Raw genomic sequence first — 25,464 nt, 5'->3', positions numbered from 1 at the left:
CTCTAGCCATCCCTGCTTAGCCATTTTGCACTTCCTGTCGATCTCATTTTTGAGATGTTTGTATTCCTTTTTGCCTGTTTCATTTACCGCATTTTTATATTTTCTCCTTTCATCAATCAAATTCAATATTTCTTCTGTTACCCAAGGATTTCTACTAGCCCTCGTCTTTTTACCTACTTGATCCTCTTCTGTCTTCACTACCTCATCCCTCAAAGCTACCCATTCTTCTTCTACTGTATTTCTTTCCCCCGTACCTGCTATTTGTTCCCTTACGTTCTCCCTGAAACTCTGTACAATTTCTGGTTTAGTCAGTTTATCCAGGTCCCATCTTCTTAAATTCCCACCTTTTTGTAGTTTCTTCAGTTTTAATCTACAGTTCATAACCAATAGATTGTGGTCAGAGTCCACATCTGCCCCTGGAAATGTCTTACAATACTTTTAGTACACAATACAAACAATAAAGTTTCCATCTCATTTGCTTTAAAATTCATGGAAGTAAATGTAATTAACGATTTTGATAATTACATTGTAAGTGTTAGAAGTGATCATAAAAATAGTGGTTATAAAAATAATAACAATCATTACGAATCTTTTTCAAAATCGTAAAATGTGTCTGGCAGTTCGTGGAGGTATGTTCCATCTATGCATCTAATTGAAGGCAGTTTGTTTATTTCCATACGCGTTTCCCTTCTGTTATTTGCGAAGCATCTTCAGTGGTGATTTCCAGCGCTGTTAAACCATGCTTGTGGTTCTGGAGATGTAATCGTTTGTTTCTATGCACCACCTGGCCGATATACGGTGTTCCCTCGCCCGCATTTGATTCAACACATCGTATACATCATTTTCATTTTCATTTTGTAATCAACATATGTACGAAAACACACATCTCTAGGACCACAGGCACGAGTTAACAGCGCCTGAAATCGCCACTGAAGATGCTTCGCAAATAAAAGAAGCGAAGCGCTAATGACAATAAAAAAAATTCCCTTCAATTTGTTGCACAGGCGGAACATACCTCCACGAACTGTCAGACACATTTTGCAATTCCCAAAAGCATTCGTAATGATTGTTATTATTTTTATAACCACAATTTTTATGATTAAATTAAAGATCAGGGAGAAGAAATAAAAACATTGAGGTTTTGTCGATTACACTGTAATTCTGTCAGAGACAGCAAAGGACTTGCAAGAGCAGTTGGATAGTATTTTGAAAGTTAGGTTAAAATGAACAACAACAAAAACAAAATAAGGATAATGAAATGTAGACGAATTAAATTAGGTGTAGCCTATCGAATTAGATTAGGAAACGAGATGCTTAAAGCAGAAGATGAGTTTTGCAGTTTGGGTAACAAAATAACTGATGATGGCCTAAGTAGATGGCTTATAAAATGTAGACTAGCAATGGCAAGGAAAGTGTTACTGAAGAAGAGAAATTTTTAACATAGAATATAGATTTAAGAGTTAGAAGTCTTTTCTGAAAGTGTTTGTATGGAGTGTAATCATCTAAGAAAGTCAAACACGGGCGATAAACAGTTAAGACAAGAAGATAACTGAAGCTTTTGAAATGTGGTGCTACAGAAGACTGCTGAAGATTGAGTGCGTAGATCACATAATTAATGAGGAGATACTGTATAGTACTGGGGGAGAAAATAAATTTGTGGTACAACCTGACTGAAAGCAGAGAACGGTTGATAGGACACATTCAGAGACCTCAAGGGATCATCAATTTAGTAGTAGAGGGCAGTATGGGAGGTAAAACTCGTAGAGGGAGATCAAGAGATGAATACAGTAAGCAAATTCAGAAGGATGTAGGATTCAGTAGTTATTCGGAGATGAAGAGTGTTGCACAGGGTAGAGTAGCACGGACAGATGCATCAGTCCAGCATCCGGACTGAAGTCCGAATACAACAACCACGCTGTCTCGCCACCCTTGTGTGTGTTCTCAGCGTATTGAGAATTATTTAAGCAGACAACATCAGTTTCCACAACTGGAGTTTACTGATCAATTTTAAATATTTTTTATCCCATTGCAAAAGAGTAAGTTGGAAATACCACTGTTAAAATTGCCACCGTGTTCCTGTTGTTGTTGTTGTTGTTGTTGTTGTTGCTGCTGTGGTTTCAGTCAGCAGGCTGGTTTTATGCACTTCACCACGCTATTCTGTCGTGTGCAAGCCTGCTAATTCCCAAATAAATACTCAAATTTACATCGATTTGAACTTGATTACTGTAGTCATCTCTTATGCCACAAGTTTCTTTTTCCTCCGTTTCGCTTCAGAACCTGTACATTACTTACTCAATCCACCTTTCCAATCTTCAGCAATGTTCATTAGCATCACATTTAAAATCTCCTATTATCTTCTTGTCCGAGCTGCTTAGCGTTCACGATTTACTTCCGTACCTGGCTACACTGCAGACAAATACCTTCAGAAAAGACTTCGTCAGACAAATTTGTGTTAGATGTTAACAAATTCCTCTATTTATGAAATAATTTTCGTCATATACCCTGTCTGTTTTTATGTCCTTGCTACTTCGGCCATCATCAGTTATCTTGCTGCCAAAATAGCAAATCTCATCGACTACTTTAGAGTCCCATTTCTTTGTCTAATCCCCTCAGCATTACCTGATTTAATTCGATTACATCCTATTACCCTTGTTTAACTTCCACTGATTTTCACGTTATAATCTCTGTTCAAGACACTATCCACTCCGTTCAGCTTCTCTTCGAAGTCTTTTGCTGTCTCGACAGAATTATGATGTCATAGGAAAAGCTGTAAGTTTTTATTTCTTTTTCCGTCAGTTTAATTCCTGTTCCAAATTTCTCGTTGGTTTGCTTCGCAGCTTACTCAGTGTACAGACTGCATAACTGCGGGGATAGGCTACAGTCGTGTTTCATTCTCGTCTCCTTTCGTGTCCTTCAACTGCAGTCTGGTTTTTGTACAAGTTCTAGAAAACTTTTCCTGCTACCTTCGGAATTTCGAAGGGTGTATTCCAGTCATCACTGTCGAAAGATGTGTCTAAATCTACAAATGCTATATACTTGGGAATCAAAACTGATCTCCCATGAGGTCGGCTTCTACCAGCTTTCCAATATTCTATATTAGAAATCATTGAGCCGTTAATTTCGAAATGTTTACAAATAATTTGATTTCCACTAACCCTTGTTGCAAATGTGTGTTGTGTTTCTGATTCTACTAAAGGTAACTGTGGCGTATTTCCCAGGATTAAGAGACTCTAGAGTTTCTGACGAAAGTAAACGCAAAGTTTTTCAGCGCTGTCATACTTGCTGGCAACATCAAAAAGATTAAATTTATTGTGTGTAACAATCATTTACATCATCATTTCCTAGGGGTCCTTCTGTGCTTAAAGTGACTAACAACGACAAAATTACTTACGTATAAATCCGTAGCTGCTTCCCTAATCTTCAACAGTTATCTAATGGCCTCATACCACTACATGGAACTTACCTCCTCTGTTACCTGCACCGTGACGCTTGGCACGTCGTCTCCTGAAGAAGCGCAGCGTGAAACAGAAACATTCAACCTGTCGTAAACAGCGAGCACATATACTACATTATATAGTCAGACGTTAAAGACTAATAAAAATACCATATTAGTGGTCGGAAATATCTAATACTTTGGTTACAGTTCCAGATATGAGTTGGTAAACTATACCGTATGAAGTCCACAAAGTTCTGGATCTTTTCTATGGCTCCGTATTGTTGAAAGCAGAGAGAATGAAAGGGTTTAATGTTAGTGTCTACAAGGAAGGTGATAACGGATAGGCTAAGATCTGTTGGCGGCAGTCGCAGTTGATGGACTCGACAAACGGATGCAATATTCGTATGAAGTTCAGAGAACTTTAAACATAGTGGGCTTTTTTCGGAGGAGACGACCCTAAAAAATATAAAATCGAATAGTCTCACATCCTGGAACAAAGCACTCCCGCGCTTTATGAGTTGGTGAAAATCGTAGATTTTCTTGCTACAAGTTCATGTAATGAAATTCAGTTGAAAGGTGACTGTAGAAGTAAGGATCTTCGCGACACATCGTGGACCATTATGCCCAACAAGAAACATATGTATTGTACTGAACATCAACAGATATGCATTAGTCAGTCTCCGAGTTATTTTTCGTAATACACAGTGTTAATTAGGATTCTGTAGAAAATAGTTCAGAGGCCTTACAGGGTGTCTGTTGACTAATTTCATATGAGTAGCCCTTGGAGTTCTTTCACTCAGTGCTGTTGTCATTGTCAATCTAAAGAATGGTTTGATGCAGTTTTTAATGTTACCTGTGTTTGTCTCTTCATGTTTGAGTAACAAGTGTAAGTACATCTATTTGCACTTACTTTCTTTATGCATTTCTCAATTTCTCTCGACAATTTTTGTCTCCCTAAATTCATTAGCTCATTAGGTATTCCTTGATTCCTCAGGATATGTCCTACCACTCAATTCCGTCTTTCAGTCAAGTCGTGTCATGTAGCTTCTTTTCTCCTCAAATCCATTCACTTCATATTTATTGGTTACCCGATATACCACGACCTTCAACATTCTTCTGTCAAAACCAGTTTCAAAACCTTTATTTCAAAAGCCCTACGTCCTTATCATTCCAAACTATGTACTCCACAAGCCACGAAAATCAGCTAATTTCCGTGCAATTCCATCCGCGTACTGAGCGAAGGAAAATGAACGTCTATATAAGCGTCACTCTTAATTCATTCTTATGATTCCTAAAGGATATACGATGGTGACAGCACAGCTATCACACATTCTCTTTCGAATACAGATTGTCTAAATTTTCCCAACACGGATTCCTGAGAACAACGTCGTCTTCTTACAAACAGGTAACTATCCGGGGAGCCTCTGTTCCACTTTCGTAAGGGCTATATCGAGCTGACGCAGTCCTAACGCCACGTCTCTGAATTTGATTGATTTGTAGCGTGTTTCCTACTTGATAAGGAACATAAACACTGGAACAATACTCAACAGTTGGTGTGACTAGTGCCTTGTAAGCGTTTTCCTATATAGGTGAACTCACCGGGGATTACCGCCTTGCCGGCCGCGGTCGTCTCGCGGTTCTAGGCGCTCAGTCCGGAACCGCGCGACTGCTACGGTCGCAGGTTCGAATCCTGCCTCGGGGATGGATGTGTGTGATGTCCTTAGGTTAGTTAGGTTTAAGTAGTTCTAAGTTCTAGGGGACTTATGACCAAAGATGTTAAGTCCCGTAGTGCTCAGAGCCATTGATTACCGCCTTGCATGGGATTACCTATACAGGTGAAGTGAACGTTTCTAGAACATAAATCTTCAGTCGCTTTTCGCAGCACTGATTTTCTGTCGTCTTGGTGATACGTGTTAGGTCGTTTGCTAACAAGAAAATGGGAATGTGGCTGCGAGTGGAGTGGTGTGGTCTAGACAGGCTAGTATGCGCTGTTATACAGGGTGGTCCATTGATCACGACCGGGCCAAATACCTCACGAAATAAGCGTCAAACGAAAAAACTACAAAAAAACGAAACTTGTCTAGCTTGAAGGAGGGAACCAGATATCGCTATGGTAGGACCGCTAGATGGCGCTGCCATAGGTGAAACGGATATCAACTGCGTTTTTTAAAATAGGAACCCCCATTTTTTTTATTACATATTCGTGTAGCACGTAAAGAGATACGAATGTTTTAGTTGGACCACGTTTTTCGTTTTGTGACAGATGGCGCTGTAATAGTCACAAACATATGGCTCACAATTTTAGACGAACAGTTGGTAGAAGGTAGGTTCTTTTAATTAAAATACAGAACGTAGGTACGTTTGAACGTTGTTCCAATGTGGTACATGCACCTTTGTGAACTTATCATTTCTGAGAACGCTGCTGTTACAACGTGGTTACCTGTAAATACCACATTATTGCAATAAATGCTCAAAATGATGTCCGTCAACCTCAATGCGTTTGGCAATACGTGTAACGACATTCCTCTCAACAGCGAGTTGTTCGCCTGCCGTAATGTTGGCACATGCATTGAGAATGGGCTGACGCGTGTTGTCAGGCGTTTTCGGTGGATCACGATAGCAGATATCCTTCAACTTTCCGCACAGGAAGATACCCGGGCACGTCAGATCCGGTGAACGTGCGGGTCATGGTATGGTGCTTCAACGATCAATCCACCTCTGTCATGAAATATGCTATTCAATACCGCTTCAGCCGCACGCGAGCTATGTGCCGGACATCCAACATGTTGGAAGTACATCGCCTTTCTGTCATTCAGTGAACCATCTTATAGTATCATCGGTAGAACATTACGTTTAGCAAAATGTTACGTGATACCACGTACTTATACGTTTGTGACTACTACAGCGCCATCTATCACAAAGCGAAAAAAGTGGTCGAACTAAAACATTCATATTTCTTGACGTACTACACGAATATGTAATGAAAATGGGGTTTCCTATTCAGATTGCCGTCTATAAAATGTGGGCCAATTATCCTTCCTCCCATAATGCCGCACCATACATTAACCCGTCAAGGTCGCTGATGTTCTACTTTTCGCAGCCATCGGGGATATTCCGTTGCCCAATAGTGCATATTATGCCGGTGTACGTTACCGCTGTTGGTGAATGACGCTTCGTCGCTAAATAGAACGCGTGCAAAAAAACCTGTCATCGTCCCGTAATTTCTCTTGTATCCTGTGGCAGAACTGAACACGACGTTCAAAGTCGTTGCCATGCAATTCGTGGTGCATAGAACTATGGTACGGGTGCAATCGATGTTGTAGCACTCTCAACACCGACGTTTTTGAGATTCCCGATTCTCGCGCAATATGTCTGCTACTGGCGTGCGGATTAGCCGCGACAGCAGCTAAAACACCTACTTGGGCATCATCATTTGTTGCAGGTCGTGGTTCACGTTTCACACGTGGCTGAAGACTTCCTGTTTCCTTAAATAACTTAACTATCCGGCGAACGGTCCGGACGCTTGGATGATGTCGTCCAGGATACTGAGCAGCATACATAGCACACGCCCGTTGGGCATTTTGATCACAATAGCCATACATCATCACGATATCGACCTTTTCCGCAATTGGTAAACGGTCCATTTCAACACGGGTAATGTATCACGAAGCAAATACCGTCCGCATAGGCAGAATGTTACGTGATACCACGTACTTATACGTTTGTGACTACTACAGCGCCATCTATCACAAAGCGAAAAAAGTGGTCCAACTAAAACATTCATATTTCTTTACGTACTACACGAATATGTAATAAAAATGGGGTTTCCTATTTTTTAAAAAAAAACGCAGTTGATATCCGTTTTAACTATGGCAGCGCCATCTGGCGGGCCAACTATAGCGCCATCTGATTTCCCCCTTCAAGCTAGACGAGTTTCGTTCTTTGTAGTTTTTTCGTTTGATGCTTATTTCTTGAGATATTTGGCCTGGTCACTATCAATGGACCACCATTTTCTTGGATGCAACTACGCGAAGATTGTAACAGTGACTAACGTGAGGAGGCTGAGGGGACGTAAATACACTGGTGTGACGGAAGTAACTTTCGCACGACGTGTCACTTCCAAGTGACACAGCTGGATGAAACTTGGACCACATAAAGAAATAACTGCTACACTACAGTACAGTACATTACAAAAGGTAACTGAAAGAAATGCGCAATGACTCTAAGAGAAATGACACTTTTATTCAAAGACAATAATTATACTGAAGTTACCGCGATTTATGATGGTCCCCCTATACATCACAAAAAGTGGGCCATGGTTGTTAATAACGTTTGTGGTCAGTAAGGACGGCAATGGGTACTCTGCAAAGCGCTCCCATGCTGGCCACAAGGTTACTGAGGAACTCTTGCGGTACGGCGTTCCATTGCTCCACCAGCGAGACTGTCAGCTGGTGGATGTTCGCTGATGCATGTGCACGTACTGTGCTACGTCCTCCCAAAGAATCCCACACGTGTTCGACGTGATTTATGTGGGGGAACGGACAGGCTAGGCGATTCGCCGAATATTATCTCCTTCCAACAGCTCCTTCATCCGCGCTGTTAGATCCAGTCGCATAAACACAAACATGATTTCAGGCGGAACGCACCCCTGGAAAGATACACGGTTTGTAAAGTTGGTCGGTAAGAGTACCGTGGTCAACGTTCTGCAGGTCAGTACATCCATGCATCATTATGTCTCCACATATTGCAGTACCTCGACCTCCAAAGTGATCATGTTGGACAATGCTGGACGTCCCCTCATATGACGAGAGGAGGAAACACGTAACGCACCCAGGAAAAATGCCTCTTTCGCAATACCAGATTCGTGCAAAAATTTTCTGAGTTTCGTAATGTCTTCTCCGCCAAATTCGTGCGATATGAAGCCGATGGTACATGAGGGATGCAATTGGCCTTCAACTCTGCATCCACAAGTCACCGCCTTTAATTTACGGTAATTGTGTGACCTTTGCGTAGACATCTGATACCAAATATGTCCGGTAACATAGAAAAGACTTCTCGACTTTTTGCCACGCAGAAGAATAGCTGTTGTATTGTGGTCCAGCAAGCTATTTCACATGTGCTCATAATGTCTTAGCTCATCTCTGTAAACAGGTAATTAGTTGATCACGTTCGTTTCAACTGACAGTTTGAGACAGAATAAAGCAGTAATTTTAAACGAAGCAACGACGGATGCTTGACGCTTGTCGGGAGGCAGGAGTGGCAGTTTCAAACGTGGTGCCGGCCCCTAGTGCTAAGTGACGTCACTCGGTCCCGAGCGGGGCAAACAAGACCTGCAACGAACTTGTGACGTCACACTAGACGTCTTGCCCACCACATCTCGCGAACGCTCGGCTCCGTGCAGGGCCCACAGGAAATTAATATTTAATTGTACAAATACATAGTAAAGGTCTTAATTTATTCGTGTGCTATTGAGAATTTTCATACATTTAAAAATATAGTGAAGAATTATTAAACTCGTCTGAAATAGTTACTCTTTCCGTGCCAGAGACGGCTGCTGGCACTCCTAAGACCTGCAGTGTCACGTGTTGTGACGTATGCGTCACTCCCTGTCTTTGTCATGGGCCTCGGTCCCACGGCGGTTCGGAACTGCTAAGAGCTGACCAACTTATCTTCCGCACATGCGTCGTTTCGACCCTCTCTGATTGGTGCCAGAGGCTGAAGTAATGCCTGTATAAGCGGGAAACCTTGCCAGCCGCAGCAATCAGCGGTTTTACTCCTGGCGACGATGGCGGAGACAGCCATCGAAAGCTAGAGATTTTTATTCGAACTGGCTATGCTTGAGAACCGAGAAGATTTTATTCAGTTTTAAAAGTGTAAGCAGTTTACTTCCATCAAAGTACTTCTCAGTCAAACTCAGAGCGGAGTATCTTCAGTTGTTGTGCAGATGGAAATTCCTGTTCTTACGGCATTTGGCAATTATATTTCGATTTCGACATGTGTCTGGAAACGTGTCTGAAATGATGAACAACATCACACACTATAGTTTCACTAAGTTCTTCACAACACCACCTTGTTCAGTTTAAACTGATTCTGCTCCGCACTTTTTACATTTTGGATATGTTGTATCCCACGTGACACTGACACTCCATGCGGTACTGCAGTCTGATTTGCGTTTCCTGATATGCAGGCGTAAGGCGTGAGACGACGTAAGGCTGAAATTGTAACTCCGGTCTGGGCAATGGAAAGCGACACCTTACGCGCCCTACTTTGCATTGCCAGTCGCGTGGGCGGAAATAGTGCATTGGTACGTATCATTCCGCCCGCCGGGCATTTATATGGGCTACAAGACCCGACAAGTAGAATCGGTTGGATAGGCAGTCGGCGGGTCTGCTTTCGGAGCCAAGTCGCAGCCCCTAGTAACAACCAGGACCAGAAGACAACAGTCTGCAACCAATCTTTGACGGCCACCATTCGTCCACGAATTCATTGCTTCTCTACTGGACTGTAAAGAATTTCAAGGGAGTGTCTACGAACCGAATTAGGACTTTGATTCAGTGTGATACTTGTGATCGTGTAAACATTGAAGCTGAGCAGTCACTCAGCACGTGTGTTAGTCGCAGCAGCATAGGTAGAACTGATATAATCACTTTCACGCGCGGTAAATAATGCAGTCGCCAGGCTCAGCAAACCTCACTGCCAAAGTGTACCCTACAAAAGAGCACAATACAGACGAAGTCTTCAGGAATTCCTATGATTCAACAATAATTGCTACCAAGGGTTTATTGTGGGTAAAAAGTTGCGCCAGGAGCGGACAACCCTTGCCGGCCTTACCTCCAATGGTCTCAGGTCCCGTGACGATAGAGGGCGGGCCTCCAGAAAACTGCGACCCGTACTGCTGGTGCTGTGCTCCCGTCATCTGCATGGAGAATGCTGAAACACCAGAAGATTTTGAGGATCACGTCTGGAAATAGGGATCCCATGATCATACAACTATGGTGTGAAAGTTAAAGGCATGTGGAAATACACTACTGGCCATTAAAATTGCTACACACGAAGATGACGTGCTACAGACGCGAAATTTAACCGGCAGGAAGAAGATGCTGTGATACGCAAATGATTAGCTTTTCAGAGCATTCACACAAGGCTGGCGCCGGTGGCGACACCTACAACGTGCTGACAAGAGGAAAGTTTCCAACCGATTTCTCATACACAAACAGCAGTCCACCGGCGTTGCCTTGTGAAACGTTGTTGTCATGCCTCGTGTAAGGAGGAGACGAAATGCGTACCATCACCATGATAAAGGTCGGATTGTAGCCTATGGCGATTGCGGTTTATCGTATCGCGATATTGCTATTCGCGTTGGTCGAGATCCAGTGACTGTTAGCAGAATATGGAATCGGTGGGTTCAGGAGAGTTATACGGAATGCCGTGCTGGATCCCAACGGCCTCGTATCACTAGCAGTCGAGATGACGGGCATCTTATCCGCATGGCTGTAACGGATCGTGCACCCACGTCTCGATCCCTGAGTCAACAGATGGGGACGTTCGCAAGACAACAACCATCTGTAGGGACAGTTCGACGACGTTTGCAGCAGCATAGGCTATCAGCTCGGAGACCATGGTTGCGGTTACCCTTGACGCTGCATCACAGACAGGAGCGCCTGCAATGGTTTTACTCAAGCTGTGTGCACGAATGGCAAAACGTCATATTCCGGATGAATCCAGGTTCTGTTTACAGCATCATGATGGTCACATCCGTGTTTGGTGACATCGCGGTGAACACACATTGGAAGCGTGTATTCGTCATCGCCATACTGGCATATCACCCGGCGTGATGGTATGGGGTGCCATTGGTTACACGTCTGGGTCACGTCTTGTTCGCATTGACGGCACTGTGAACAGTGGACATTACATTTCAGATGTGTTACGACCCGTGGCTCTACCCTTCATTCGATCCCTGCGAAACCCTAAATTTCAGCAGGATAATGCACGACCGCATGTTGCAGGTCCTGTACGGGCCTTTCTTGTTACAAAAAAGTTTCGACTGCTGCCCTGGCCAGCACATTCTCCAGATATCTCACTAACTGAAAACGTCTGGTCAATGGTGGCCGAGCAACTGGCTCGTCACAATACGCCAGTCACTACTCTTGATGAACTGTGGTATCGTGTTCAAGCTGCATGGGCAACTTTACCTGTACGCGCCATCCAAGCTCTGTTTGACTCAATGCCCAGGCGTATCAAAGCCGTTATTACGGCCATAGGTGGTTGTTCTGGGTACTAATTTCTCAGGATCTATGCACTCAAATTGCGTGAAAATGTAATCACATGTCAGAAGTTCTAGTAAAATATATTTGTCCAATGAATACCCGTTTATCATCTGCTTTTCTACTTGGTTTAGCAATTTTAATGGCCAGTAGTGTAGAGAAGCCGCTTGGGATGTTCAACATTTCGATCACACCCTACCTGTTATGAGCACTAACAGCTCTCAGCAACAAAGTAATGTCGAAGGATAACACCATTTGTCTTATGAGTATAATGAGTGACTGAGCAATAAAGGAAAGGGACGTGGCAGTACTTTCTCTGGGTATCATCTCAACATCAAGCCGAGACCCTCCTCACAAAGAGTGGAATGTAGAGAAGCCGCGAACATATCCCTGATTCGAATCAGGTCTCTGAACGTAAGTGAAGGCACATAGCGCGTGGAAAGAAGAGCGGAAGAAACACGAAGGCAGTGAGGCCGGCGGCACAATATGTTGCAACGTGGTCCTCTTAGAAGATTATAGTTTACGTAGCAGACAGTCTGTAGACGACACCTATCAGTCGTAATAAGTCTCGTTCCTGCTCCACTTTCTCCTTGGGCTGTGTCATTTTGATTTGTCCCATGTAGCTGCGTGCTAAGGTACCGCGGTGCGGAGATTCCAATGTATACAAGCACAGGAGACATTTACCTGCAAACAAGTAAAAATGTAATTACGTAAACTCATTTTTGACATAATGATAACCCTGGTCTGGGGGGAACATCTTTACTTGTAATGAATACGTCCTGGGACCCGATGTCGATTCCACTCACTACTTAACTATGAATCAAAATTTTCAGTAATACAGGCTGGCGCAGGGTAACGGGACATTTTGAACGTTACAGTTGGCAGCACTGTAGTGCCGGCAGATTTCCGAAACTTTGCACAATTGATGTGAACGCATTGCCATTTAGTAATCATGGAGAATTGGACTGGTGCGGAACGTGCAGTAGCTGTGAGAGCGTTTTACAAAAATGGTGATAGTGGGACTGCCGCGCAGAGAACATTTTGACAGCATTACCAGCTTGGACGTCATGGTCGTGTCCCATCTGCGCATGCGATTACAACGTGGGTGCGTAATTTTTGAAGAAACAGAATCTGCCTTGGAAAAGAAGCCTCAAAGTGGCATTCCAACGGTACGTACCCCAGATAACATTGCAGCTGCTAGAGCTGCAATCGAGGGAAGTCCTCGCCGCTCCGTTCGACAGCATGCATCTTCGCTAGGGATTAAGCGACGAAGGTTACAAAGAATGCTGCACGAATTAGACTTCCATCCCTATAAGTTGCAGATTGTGCAACACTTACATGAACGAGACCAAGCGTCACGTATGGAGTTTAGTAGCCAGATATTGGCTAAAATCAACGAGGACGCGAATTTCCTTGGTAACTTATGGATATCAGACGAAGCCCATTTCCACCTGAACGGATTCGTGAACAAACAGAATGTTCGTTATTGGGCACAGTACAATCCTTGTGAGTTTCACCAGCGACCACTACATAGCGCCAAGGTCACAATATGGTGTGCTGTATAATGTCATGGTGTTATCGGCCCTTATTTTTTTGAACATGAGGATGGTAGTGCAGTGACAGTAACATTCGCTCGATATGTTGAAATGCTTCAAACATTCTTTACACCGAGACTGTACGAGCTTATTCTTAACGTTGAAAACATGTGGTTTCAGCAGGACGGAGCCACGTCACATTCTGCTCGACAATCGATGGCAGCAGTTCGTCAATTGTTTGGAAGACGCATTATTTCACGTAACGGTGACATTTCGTGGCCCGCGAGATCCCCTGATCTTAGTGTGTGCGACTTCTTCCTGTGGGAGCCCGCCGATGTGGCCGTGCGGTTGTAGGCGCGTCAGTCTGGAACCGCATGACCCCTACGGTCGCAGGTTCGAATCCTGCCTCGGGCATGGATGTGTGTCATGTCCTTAAGTTAGTTAGGTTTAAGTAGTTCTAAGTTCAAGGGAACCCGTACCCGTGGTCTAGGGGTAGCGTCTTTGATTCAGAGTCAAAACGTCTTCGGTCCCGGGTTAGATCGCCGCCACTGCCTAAATTTTGATAAATAATCAGCATTGGCGACCGAAGACTTCCGGCATAAGAAGTCAGTCTCATTCTGCCAACGGCCTTGTCAAAGAGAGCGGAGGAGCGGATAGAGGTTCAGGGCACTCTCTTGTCTTAGGGGTGAGAAATTGCCCCTACAGGCGGAAGAATCAGCAATGATCAACGACATGAGGATGCAGAAGGCAATGGAAACCACTGCATTAAAGACAAGTAACGTGTATCCACAGGACATGTGGCCTGTAGTTGAAGAAGTGTCATGATGATCTCTCCATTGGCAAAAGATTCCGGAATAGTCTCAAATTCGGATCTCCGGGAGGGGACTGCCAAGGGGGAGGTTACCATGAGAAAAAGATTGAATAATCAACGAAAGGATAATGTTCTACGAGTCGGGGCGTGGAATGTCAGAAGCTTGAACGTGGTAGGGAAACTAAAAAATCTGAAAAGGGAAATGAAAGGCTCAATCTAGATATAGCAGGGGTCAGTGAAGTGAAGTGGAAGGAAGACAAGGATTTCTGGTCAGATGAGTATCGGGTAATATCAACAGCAGCAGAAAATGGTATAACAGGTGTAGAATTCGTTATGAATAGGAAGGTAGGGCAGAAGGTTACTGTGAACAGTTCAGTGACCGGGTAGGTCTAATCAAAATCGACAGCAGACCAACAACGACATCGATAGTTTAGGTATACATGCCGACGTCGCAAGCTGAAGATGAGCAGATAGAGAAAGTGTATGGGGATATTGAAAGGGTAATGCAGTATGTAAAGGGGGACGAAAATCTAATAGTCATGGGCGACTGGAATGCAGTAGTAGGGGAAGGGGTAGAAGGAAAGGTTACAGGAGAATATGGGCTTGGGACAAGGAATGAAAGAGGAGAAAGACTAATTGAGCTCTGTAACAAGCTTCAGCTAGTAATAGCGAATACCATGTTCAAGAATCACAAGAGGAGGAGGTATACTTGGAAAAGGCCGGGAGATATGGGAAGATTTCAATTAGATTACATCATGGTCAGACAGAGATTCCGAAATCAGATACTGGATTGTAAGGCGTACCCAGGAGCAGATATAGACTCAGATCACAATATAGTAGTCATGAAGAACAGGCTGAAGTTCAAGACATTAGTCAGGAAGAATCAATACGCTAAGAAGTGGGAATGACGAGATACGTTTGAAGTTCTCTAACGCTGTAGATACATCAATAAGGAATAGCGCAGTAGGCAACACAGTTGAAGAGGAATGGACGTCTCTAAAAAGGGCCATCACAGAAGTTGGGAAGGAAAAGATAGGTACAAAGAAGGTAGCGGTGAAGAAACCATGGGTAACAGAAGAAATACTTCAGTTGATTGATGAAAGGAGGAAGTACAAACATGTTCCGGGAAAATCAGGAATACAGAAATACAAGTCGCCGAGGAATGAAATAAATAGGAAGTGCAGGGAAGCTAAGACGAAACGGCTGCAGGAAAAATGTGAAGACATCGAAAACGATATGATTGTCGGAAGGACAGACTCAGCATACAGGAAAGTCAAAACAACCTTTGGTGACATTAAAAGCAACGGTGGTAACATTAAGAGTGCAACGGGAATTCCACTGTTAAATGCAGAGGAGAGAGCAAATAGGTGGAAAGAATATATTGAAAGCCTCTATCAGGGTGAAGATTTGTCTGATGTGATGGAAGCAGAAACAGGAGTCGATTTAGAAGAGACAGGGGAACCAGTATTAGAATCGGAATTTAAAAGAGCTTTGGACGACTTACGGTCAAATAAGGCAGAAGGGATAGATAACATTCCACCAGAATTTCTAAAATCATTAGGGGAAGTGGCAACAAAACGACTATTCACGTTGGTGCGTAGAATATACGAGTCTAGCGACATACCAACTGACTTTCGGAAAAGCATCATCCACACAATTCCGAAGACGGCAAGAGCTGACCAGTGCGAGAATTATCGCACAATCAGCTTAACGGCTCATGCATCGAAGCTGCTTACAAGAATAATATACAGAAGAAGGGAAAAGAAAATTAAAAATGCGCTAGGTGACGATCAGTTTGGCTTTAGGAAAAGTAAAGGCACGAGAGAGGCAATTCTGACGTTACGGCTAATACTGGAAGCAAGTCTAAAGAAAAATCAAGACACATTCATAGGATTTGTCGACCTGGAAAAAGCGTAAAAAAGTAGGGGTAAGCTATAGAGAGAGACGGGTCATATACAATATGTACAACAACCAAGAGGGAATAATAAGAGTGGACGATCAAGAACGAAGTGCTCGTATTAAGAAGGGTGTAAGACAAGGCTGTAGCCTTTCGCCCCTACTCTTCAATCTGTACATCGATGATGGAAACAAAAGAAAGGTTCAGGAGTGGAATTAAAATACAAGGTGAAAGGATATCAATGATACGATTTGCTGATGACATTGCTATCCTGAGTGAAAGTGAAGAAGAATTAAATGATCTGCTGAACGGAATGAACAGTCTAATGAGTACACAGTACTGTTTGAGAGTAAATCGGAGAAAGACGAAGGTAATGAGAAGTAGTAGAAATGAGAACAGCGAGAAACTTAACATCAGGATTGATGGTCACGAAGTCAATGAAGTTAAGGAATTCTGCTACCTAGGCAGAAAAATAGGCAATGACGGACGGAGGAAGGAGGACATCAAAAGCAGACTCGCTAAGGCAAGAAAGGCATTTCTGGCCAAGAGAAGTCTACTAATATCAAATACCGGCCTTAATTTGAGGAAGAAATTTCTGAGGATGTACGTCTGGAGTACAGCATTGTATGGTAGTGAAACATGGACTGTTGGAAAACCGGAACAGAAGAGAATCGAAGCATTTGAGATGTGGTGCTATAGACGAATGTTGAAAATTAGGTGGACCGATAAGATAAGGAATGAGGAGGCTCTACGCAGAATCGGAGAGGAAAGGAATATGTGGAAAACACTGATAAGCAGAAGGGGCAGGATGATAGGACATCTGCTAAGACATGAGGGAATGACTTCCATGGTACTAGAGGGAGCTGTAGAGGTCAAAAACTGTAGAGGAAGACAGAGATTGGAATACGTCAAGCAAATAATTGAGGACGTAGGATGCAAGTGCTACTCTGAGATGAAGAGGTTAGCACAAGAAAGGAATTCGTGGCGGGCCGCATCAAACCAGTCAGTAGACTGATGACCAAAGAAAAAAAAAGTTCTAGGGGACTGATGACCACAGATGTTGAGTCCCATAGTGCTCAGAGACATCTGAAACATCTTCCTGTGGGGATATCTTAAAGGCAAGGTGTCCTGCAACAATCCATGAACTGAAGGAGAACATTGAAAACGAAGTCACTGCCATTCCCCAAGATTTGCTACACCGCGCATTCCAGAGTTTTCATAACAAGCTGTTAGAGTGTGAACGCCGAATGGGAGCACATCTTTCCGATGTCATCTTTAAAAAGTAGAGAGACACTTTTGGACATTTTGATTGTAAAGACGTACTGAATAATGGCATACTGAATACATTCACTTTCGTTAGTAAATTACTAGTTTTATGAATTTATTCATGGAAATGACGTTATTTCGAAATTTCCAGTTTCCCTGCGCCACCCTGTATCAGTCGTAGATTTCCAGGGTATGTGATTGCTCTCGTTTTGTTACACGCCTTATCGAATAGGGCGGAAAAGCGGACAGAGGTTGAAGACACTCTTTTCCTCTAGGAGTGGAAAATTGCACCTGTAAAATGGAAGAAACAACGACGATCAATGTCATGAGGTTGTAGAAGGCAAGAGCTGCAATGAAGTTAGTTAATGTATAAACAAAGCCTGTAAGTGAGAAAGTGTCATGATGAGCTCTCCATTGGTAAAAAATTCTTTATAAGCCACCCATTCGGATTTTCAAGAGGGGACTGTTAAGGGAGATGTGGATATGAGAAAAAGAATATCCAATTACATGGTAACGGCCCACGAGTCTGAGCGTAGCATGTCAGAAGTCTGGCACGTGGTAGGAAAGTTAGAATTTCGGTAAAGGAAACTGCAAATGCTCAGCCAAGATGTGGTGGAACTCACTGAAGTTATCTGGAAAGAAGATAAGAATTTCTGCTCTGTCGAGTACGAGGTTGTGTCAACACCAAGAGAAAATGATGTAACTCGAGTAGGATTCGTTATGAACATACAGTACTCACAAGGTAGGTGAGAGACTAAGTTAATTTGAACGATCCAGTGATAGGATTATTCTCATCAGAATCGAATGCAAACTAACTTAAACAACAATAATGCAGATATACATACCGACGTCACAAAGTAAGATGATGAGGCAGGGGAAGTATATGAGTGCACTCAACGAGTAGCTCATTGTGTAAAGGGACATGATAATTTAATCATCACGAAGGATTGGAGCGTTGTAGTAGAGCGCGGAACTGAAAGTCGAATTCCGGGAGAATATGAGCTAGGTAGTAGAGTGAGAGTGCAGACAGGCTCATAAGGTTCTGCAGTAAACTTAAGCTAGTAATAGGAATAGAAAGAGACCTGGGGATACGAGTAGATACTAGCTAGAACACACCATAGTGATACACAGATTCTGAAATCCGATACTGGATTGTAAGGGATATCTAGGAACACACATAGATCCAGACCACAACTTAGTAACCATGGAATCTAGGCCGAAGGGTAAGGGAATCGTCACAGGAAGTATAAACATGCAAAGAAATGGGCTACTGAGGAATGATGATGTGTATTTTAAGTTCTTTAAGGCCGTAGATAATTCTAAACTGGATCCCACAATAAGCAGGTCGTTGGAAGAGGACGTGAACCGAGAGTAAACGGAAGAAAGGTGAAAGTATAGTGTATAGGCTCAAAAAGAAGTTACTCCGGCGATAGAAGTGGTGCAAGCAAACTATGGGTGCGCAAAGGAAGTACTGTTCCCATGCGAAGAGCTGTGTAATGCTCATTCACTATACTTAACCTTCAGCGGTGTGAGTACAATCTACGGATATGTGGAAAACATTTCACAACATATTTTGCATTAGGCAACAAAATTAGTTTAATATGGGTTCGGAAACATGTTTGATAATTAATAAATGGTGAAAAATAATAGTGCAAGAATAAAAACGGAAGTCAAAATCTCGTTTACTGGATGTCATTTAGTTTAGTTTTGTGTGTCCCTGAAGTCTTCTAGTAGAAATGAAAAGAAGAAAGATGCTCTACTTAAGCGAAGAAACTAATAATGACGTGAGAGAACTGGCGCAAAAATGCATTGCAGCAGAGGCAGATAGCATACGTGTACTTCTAAAAAATGGAGCATCGTTTATCAATGCATCATGGCAAGTTTACACTGTTGCAGGAGAAATACAAATGAAAGATAAATGAATGCCAAAATCAAACTCCAGAAATTTCTCTTGTCTAAGTTCTACGCATTGTCCTTATTAATAAAATTTTTCATCACAAGCTTCCTCAGATAGGAATTCGTGGATTGCAAATTCTGAGTCAAGTGGCTTTCCTATGGGAGTTGTTGCTTAATTTTAGAATGAAGATTAGAATTCAACGTCTACTCGACAAAAGAGGTCACTGGAGACAGGGCACGAGCTTGGATTAGGGAAGAACGAGTAAGGATAACGGCCGCGCCCTTTTCAAACGAACCATACCGGCATTTGTCGTAAGTGATTTAGGGAACTCAAAGGAAACCCGAATCCGGATGGCCGGACAGGATTTGAACCGTCGTCAGTCCCAAGTCGAGTCCAGTGTGCTAACTACTGAGTCATCTCAAAAAATGGTTCAAATGGCTCTGAGCACTATGGGACTCAACTGCTGTGGTCATCAGTCCCCTAGAACTTAGAACTACTTAAACCTAACTAACCTAAGGACATCACACACATCCATGCCCGAGGCAGGATTCGAACCTGCGACTGTAGCAGTCGCACGGCTCCTGACTGCGCGCCTAGAACCGCGAGACCACCGCGGCCGGCTGAGTCATCTCGCTCGGTAGTTTACCATCGGTGGAAAAACTACTTGCCTCAGAATCATGTGTGTTTTACTAGTATTTGAAGATGACCGTGCTGAAACTTGTAATTAATAAAGAAAAACGGGAAAATGCGAGTACATTGGAGTTAGATAAAATAATAAGAACACTTGAAATAAAGACAGAATTTGATTAGTTAGCTCTTGGACCTCGTTTAACAAGAAGAATTACTGCTCGGATCCGTCGTGCGGGGGTGTTAATAAACTAGAACTCATTCACAACAATAGTACCCACTACTCTTACGAAAATGTCGCTGATTCATGAAGTATCCACTGGCCTTGGAGGGGTGGATGACGGCGCAGCTTGTTTTCTGAAACACCTCACAAAGATTATGTTTAGATCAGCTAGCTGAGGTGGCCACAAGAGGTGTTTAGCTTCGTCACAGTGTACGTTAAACCAATTTTGGGCAGTTCCAAACGTGTGAATGGATGCGCTGTCGTCAGCCTACACAGGTATTTTGCCGAGAAACACAATGTGTTGACGGTTGCTCAGAGCAACCTGTTTCCCTCCCATACTGGGCACCAAGATACAGCATCGCGCCCCAACAGTGTCACTGAACCGTTCACAGCACCTCACAAGAGGACTGAGAAAGCCATCGTACAATAGGCTTCTGTTAGCGTTGCCCAAACGTAGTGACCTACACTGTCCACGACAATTCTTCTGAGTATGGTTTTGAAATAGATATTCTATCACGAATGTTTGAGGCACGCAGTTCATGATGGATAATTTTTGATGATATATTTCCCTGTATGTATGTGTTCATGTCTCATGTTGCCTGGGATTCTCTCGATTGTGCTTAATGGCTACAATCTGCTTCAAAATTCTTTGAACTCCGGCCCCTGCTGCTGTAATAACAATCGACATGCTACTTTTCAAGCTATCAATGAAGTTTTCTGTTTTCGTTAATGAGCCCACTGCTGCTGTTTCGAAAATCGTAAGATCAGCCATAAAATTTCAAAACTGCAGTATATTTCACGTCCGACAGCTATTCCTACTAGCCGTGGACTGATGAGTGAAGATTCTCAGTAGCTATGTGGTACGCATCAACAGATGAGAGCGGAGTATATTACATGATTCTTTCAAGTACTGTTATTATACAGATGTTCACATTTATTTGAACAGCCAGTGTAAATATGAATGACGGAATAGCGAGTAGCTGAAAATAAAGATAACTTTGTGTATAAGACTCTAATATAATGAATAAAATGGAGGTGTGTTGAATTCCGGAAAGAAGATGCAACAGAAACGGATTTGATTTGCGTGAGATACGCTGCTGTTGATACGCAGAACTTCTGACAGAAGTAAGGGTAGAGACGAACCCCTTTAAAACTGATTAGAGACGATGGCACAGGCTAAATTCAATGTCTGCTGGGCACATAAGATCTTCTCTGAGTCACGTATTCGATTACTTGAGCATGCGAAGCATCACGCTCTATACTTCAAGTTGACAGTGTGGCCTCAAGAATCACATAAAAATGCCATTATTTAGCATAAAGATTTGATGGCATTCATTGGTAGTGCCAACCAAACATAGCAGAGAAGAGTTTACAACTTGGAACACTTTTCACACTTTCGTCTCTAGCCGGATCTGTAATAAAAGTTTAATATATCTTCTTATGTGATTTTTAAATTGCAGCATTCAACTTCTGCATGCTGCAGACATTTTCTGAAATCACAAAAATCAGACGAAAATGTAATATTTTTTCAAATGTCAAAAAGTGTTCCAAAGTAAAAAAAAGTCATATACTTAAGAACGTATATTTCTTTGTAATTTAAAAGTGTTGCTATCAAGAAAATTTTGTCAATACAGTATTCAGTACTCTATCTGCTGCATTATTACTCGACCAAATGCCAATAATCACTACGTGAAATCAAAATAAGAAGAAGTATTATCAGAAACAAATTACTAGTGTAAAAAATTTTGAAAATGAAGGTATTGAAAGATAAAATGAATTTCCATTTTGAAGACAGGTAAAATTGTTAGGACAGTTGTAAGGAGGCAACATTTTGCCACCATACATTTAATATTCTTTTAGATTTGCATTTATATTAGGTCCCTGTTTACGATGCGCAATCGGATTATTAATCATTTGATTGTCCGATACTGGCTAACATCACATGCTAACAACTTTTGTAGTGTTGCATGTCAGGGAATTAATTAGAACTGAGCACTGCTGAAAAGGACGAAGTGTGCGATGCATTCCTCAGAAGCTGCTATCGGCTAAAGAGAGGCTGGAAAGAGAATTGTGTTCTGCAGGGGTGGACATTTACTGCCCTGAGAGAGAGCAGAGAATAGAGGCGGAGTTTACAATGCTGGAGGCCACAAAATCCCCAAGGAGCAGGCAGAATGAGTGGGAGGTTGCTCTCTAGTGGGGAGGAAAAAACTTAAGAATAGCGTGCCGACAGAAAGAGAGACGGGGCAGAGCAGTGGAAAAGACGTCCTTTTAATGAGAAGGAACGCTTGGGGGTCACAAACGATGGTCACGAGCTAAGGTTCAGGTGACTGGCTGGTAGGTTCCTGACCCATGTAGTAGGAGATAATGTTTTTGTAACAGGCACAAATTCACCGTCTGAGCGCAAAAGACGACACTCCGTGTCCAGGAGTGAGTGGGGTATGGCGTGAACAATCACTTATCAGTTGGGGTATCGGTCGAGGGCACGTCCTTGACGGAATCGATCAAAGATAGTTACCTCTGGGAACCGACTTAGTGACTGAAATGGTGAGAGCCACAGTGGAGAATCTAACGGTTAAAATTCGTGAATTGCTTTCGACATAGGAAGGGTGTGAAGTCGGTTCCTCCGTGAGCGGCAGAGTTATTATTCCGCTTATTCGAGTGACGATTCTTCATCTCCCTGTGGAGTCTGACACACAATGAAGTGCTCCTTTCTGGGAAAATGATTGACTCGAATTTCTGTTTGAGGTTGGCTAGTGAGCAGACAGAAATCTTGACTGGTGTTCTGTCTTCTAATGAGGTAATTTCAGGCCTGGGAGTCCGCGGACGTCATATTGCCTCTACTGTGTAGGCAGAGAATTCCAGGTACGCCACGTGCGTCGTCTGCACAGATGCCAACGCCCCAGCAGGCAGATCACTGGTGATGTAAAACTACTATCCGTACTTGACCAGGTGATATGCACCCTCCAGGTCAACAGATGGAGAAACACTAGCAGAAAATGTGTTGGGTTCCATCTCCTTATCCACTGAGCGTTTTCTGACAGTGTCACTCAAGGTGTAGGACTTCAGCTTCTCACCGCTAATCAGTATGAGCTGACTTGTGTCCGCCTAATAACGGGGGGACTAAGTCTGAAGAAAGTACAAAATACGTTCTGCCAATTTCAAAATTACATGTAGGGCTGAATCTGACATCGTCTACTTCATATTTATACAACTTTTTGCACTCTACCTGCTTTTTGAAAACAAATGATTTACGATATCCTCTTTGTGATTCATTCCACTAGCATCGCGATAGGAACGGCTGGTTTGATGTTTTAAAGTGAAATGAAGCAGAATCACAACAGATTACCTAGTTTTATGGAAATCCCTAGGAATAGGTTATTACTGCAGGCGTGAGAATTTCATTCTGGAGACAACATTGGGCATCCACACATGCACACGTTATGTACTGAAGCGCCAAAGAAACTGGTATAGGCATGCGTATTCGAGTACACAGATAAGTAAATAGGCAGAATACGGCGTTGCGATCGGCAACACTTGTATAAGTCAACAAGTTGTTAGGTCGCTTACTGCTGCTACAAGGACAGGTTATCAAGATTTATCTTAGTTTGAACGTGGGGCTATAGTCGGCGCACGAGCGATGGGACACAGCATATCCAAGGTAGAGATGAAGAAGGGATTTTCTCGTGCGACCATTTTACTAGTGTACTGTGAATATCAGTTATCAGGTAGAACATGAAATCTCCGACATCGCTGTGGCCGGAAAAAGACCCTACAATAACGGGACCAATGACGACTGAAGAGAATCGTTTAACTTGACAGAAGTGCAACCCTACCGAAAATTGCTGCTGATTTCTATGGTGGGCCATCAACAAGTGTCAGCGTGCGAACCATTCAACCAAACATCATTGATGTGGTCTTTCGGAGCCGAAGGCCCATTCGTGTGCCCTTGATGACTGCACAGCAGAAAGCTTTACGCCTCGCCTGGGCCCGTCAACAGCGACATTGAACTGTTGATGACTGGAAACATGTTGCGTGGTCGGACGAGTCTCGTTTCAAGTAGTATCTAGCGGATGGAAGTACACGGGTATGGAGACAACCTCATGAATCCATGGAATATGCATGTCAGCAAGGGACTATTCAAGCTGGTGAAAGCTCTGTAATGGTGCGGTGCGCGTGCACTTGGAGTGATATGGGAGCCCTGAAAAGTCTAAGATACGACTCTGACAGGTGACACGAACGTAAGCATCCTGTCTGATCACCTGCATCCATTCACGTCCATTGTGCATTCCGACGGACTTGGGCAATTCCTGCAGGACGATGGGCCACACCACACGTCCAGAATTGCTATAGAGTTGCTTCAGAAACACGCTTCTGAATTTAAAAACTTCCGCTGGCCACCAGACTCCCCACAACTGAACATTATTAGCATATCTGGGATGCCTTGCACCATGCTGTTCAGAAGAGATCTCCACTCCCTCGTATTATTAACGGATTTATGGACACCCCAAAGGATTCATGGTATCAGTTCACTCCAGCGATACTTCAGACAATAGCCAAGTCCATGCCGAGACGTGTTGCGGTACTTCTGCGTGTTCGCAGGGGCCCTACACGATATTACCCAAGTGTACCAGTTTCTTTCGCTCTACAGCGTGCGTAAGAAACGCCACTGCGTTTACACATTAGAGAAACTCAGTTCATTTGCAAATATCACGTGTTCCACGGCAGAAGACTTTCTTCTATTTCAAGGTACGGGATGGTGAACGACGGGCGAAGTATGACTTAACTGTCCTCAAGTTATATAATTAGTTTTAAAAATGTATAGAATTCTATTCAGCGTAAAATTTTATAACTGAAGGATTCGTAATAGCTTCCAAACACATTCAATAGATCATACGAGGAGAGTTTGAAAAGTTCGTGCAAAGTCCGAGAGATGGCTCCACCTGCGCGTATCGAGGTCATGTTTAGTTAGTAGCATCTTTGGAAAGAACGCACAACAAGTTTCAGGCATATTTGTCTATTTATTTGTGTTTGGCATTCGTGTGAATCAAGGAAGTCGAGTGATTGTCAGAAAGTGGACGAAGAAGTATTTCGTGTGGTGATTAAACATTATTTTATGAAAGTGAAACGCCTCAGGAGACCAAAGAGAAGCTTTATGAACATTACGGTGACCCTGCACCTTCGATTAGAACAATTTGTAAGTGGTATCAAAATATTCGGAGTGGCCATATGGGCACAAGTGATGCTGAACGTTCTGGACGTCCTGTGGAGCTTACGACTCCAGAAATCATTGATAAAATCCATGTTATGGTGATGGATGACAGAAGAGTTAAGGTGCGTGAGATTGCTAGTGCTGTGGGCATCTCGAATGAACGGGTACACAATATTTTGCATAAACATTTGGACATGAGAAAGCTATCCGCAAGATGGGTTCCGCGATTGCTCACGCTTGACCAGAAATGGAATCGTGTGAAGGGCTGCAAAGATGGTTTGCAGCTGTTTAGGAAGCAT

At 43.0% G+C, this 25,464-nt stretch overlaps 1 protein-coding gene across 1 annotated transcript in view; it reads right to left on the bottom strand.

The window, feature by feature from the left end:
• Positions 1 to 25,464, bottom strand: part of LOC126365773 (protein nervous wreck) — a 692,956-nt gene that overhangs the window by 14,258 nt on the left and 653,234 nt on the right. Inside the window, exons 19-20 of the mRNA XM_050008297.1 lie at positions 10,268 to 10,366; positions 3,464 to 3,504 (exon numbers count right to left, since the gene is read on the bottom strand). Coding sequence (XP_049864254.1) covers positions 3,464 to 3,504; positions 10,268 to 10,366 — 140 coding nt within the window. The remainder of the gene's footprint in view (positions 1 to 3,463; positions 3,505 to 10,267; positions 10,367 to 25,464) is intronic.

The sequence above is a fragment of the Schistocerca gregaria genome, chromosome 4 (assembly GCF_023897955.1).
Source record: "Schistocerca gregaria isolate iqSchGreg1 chromosome 4, iqSchGreg1.2, whole genome shotgun sequence".
NCBI classification, from domain to species: Eukaryota; Metazoa; Arthropoda; class Insecta; order Orthoptera; family Acrididae; genus Schistocerca; species Schistocerca gregaria.
The sequence above is the reverse complement of the archived record's forward strand: the minus strand, read 5'-3'. Positions and strand labels throughout refer to the sequence as shown.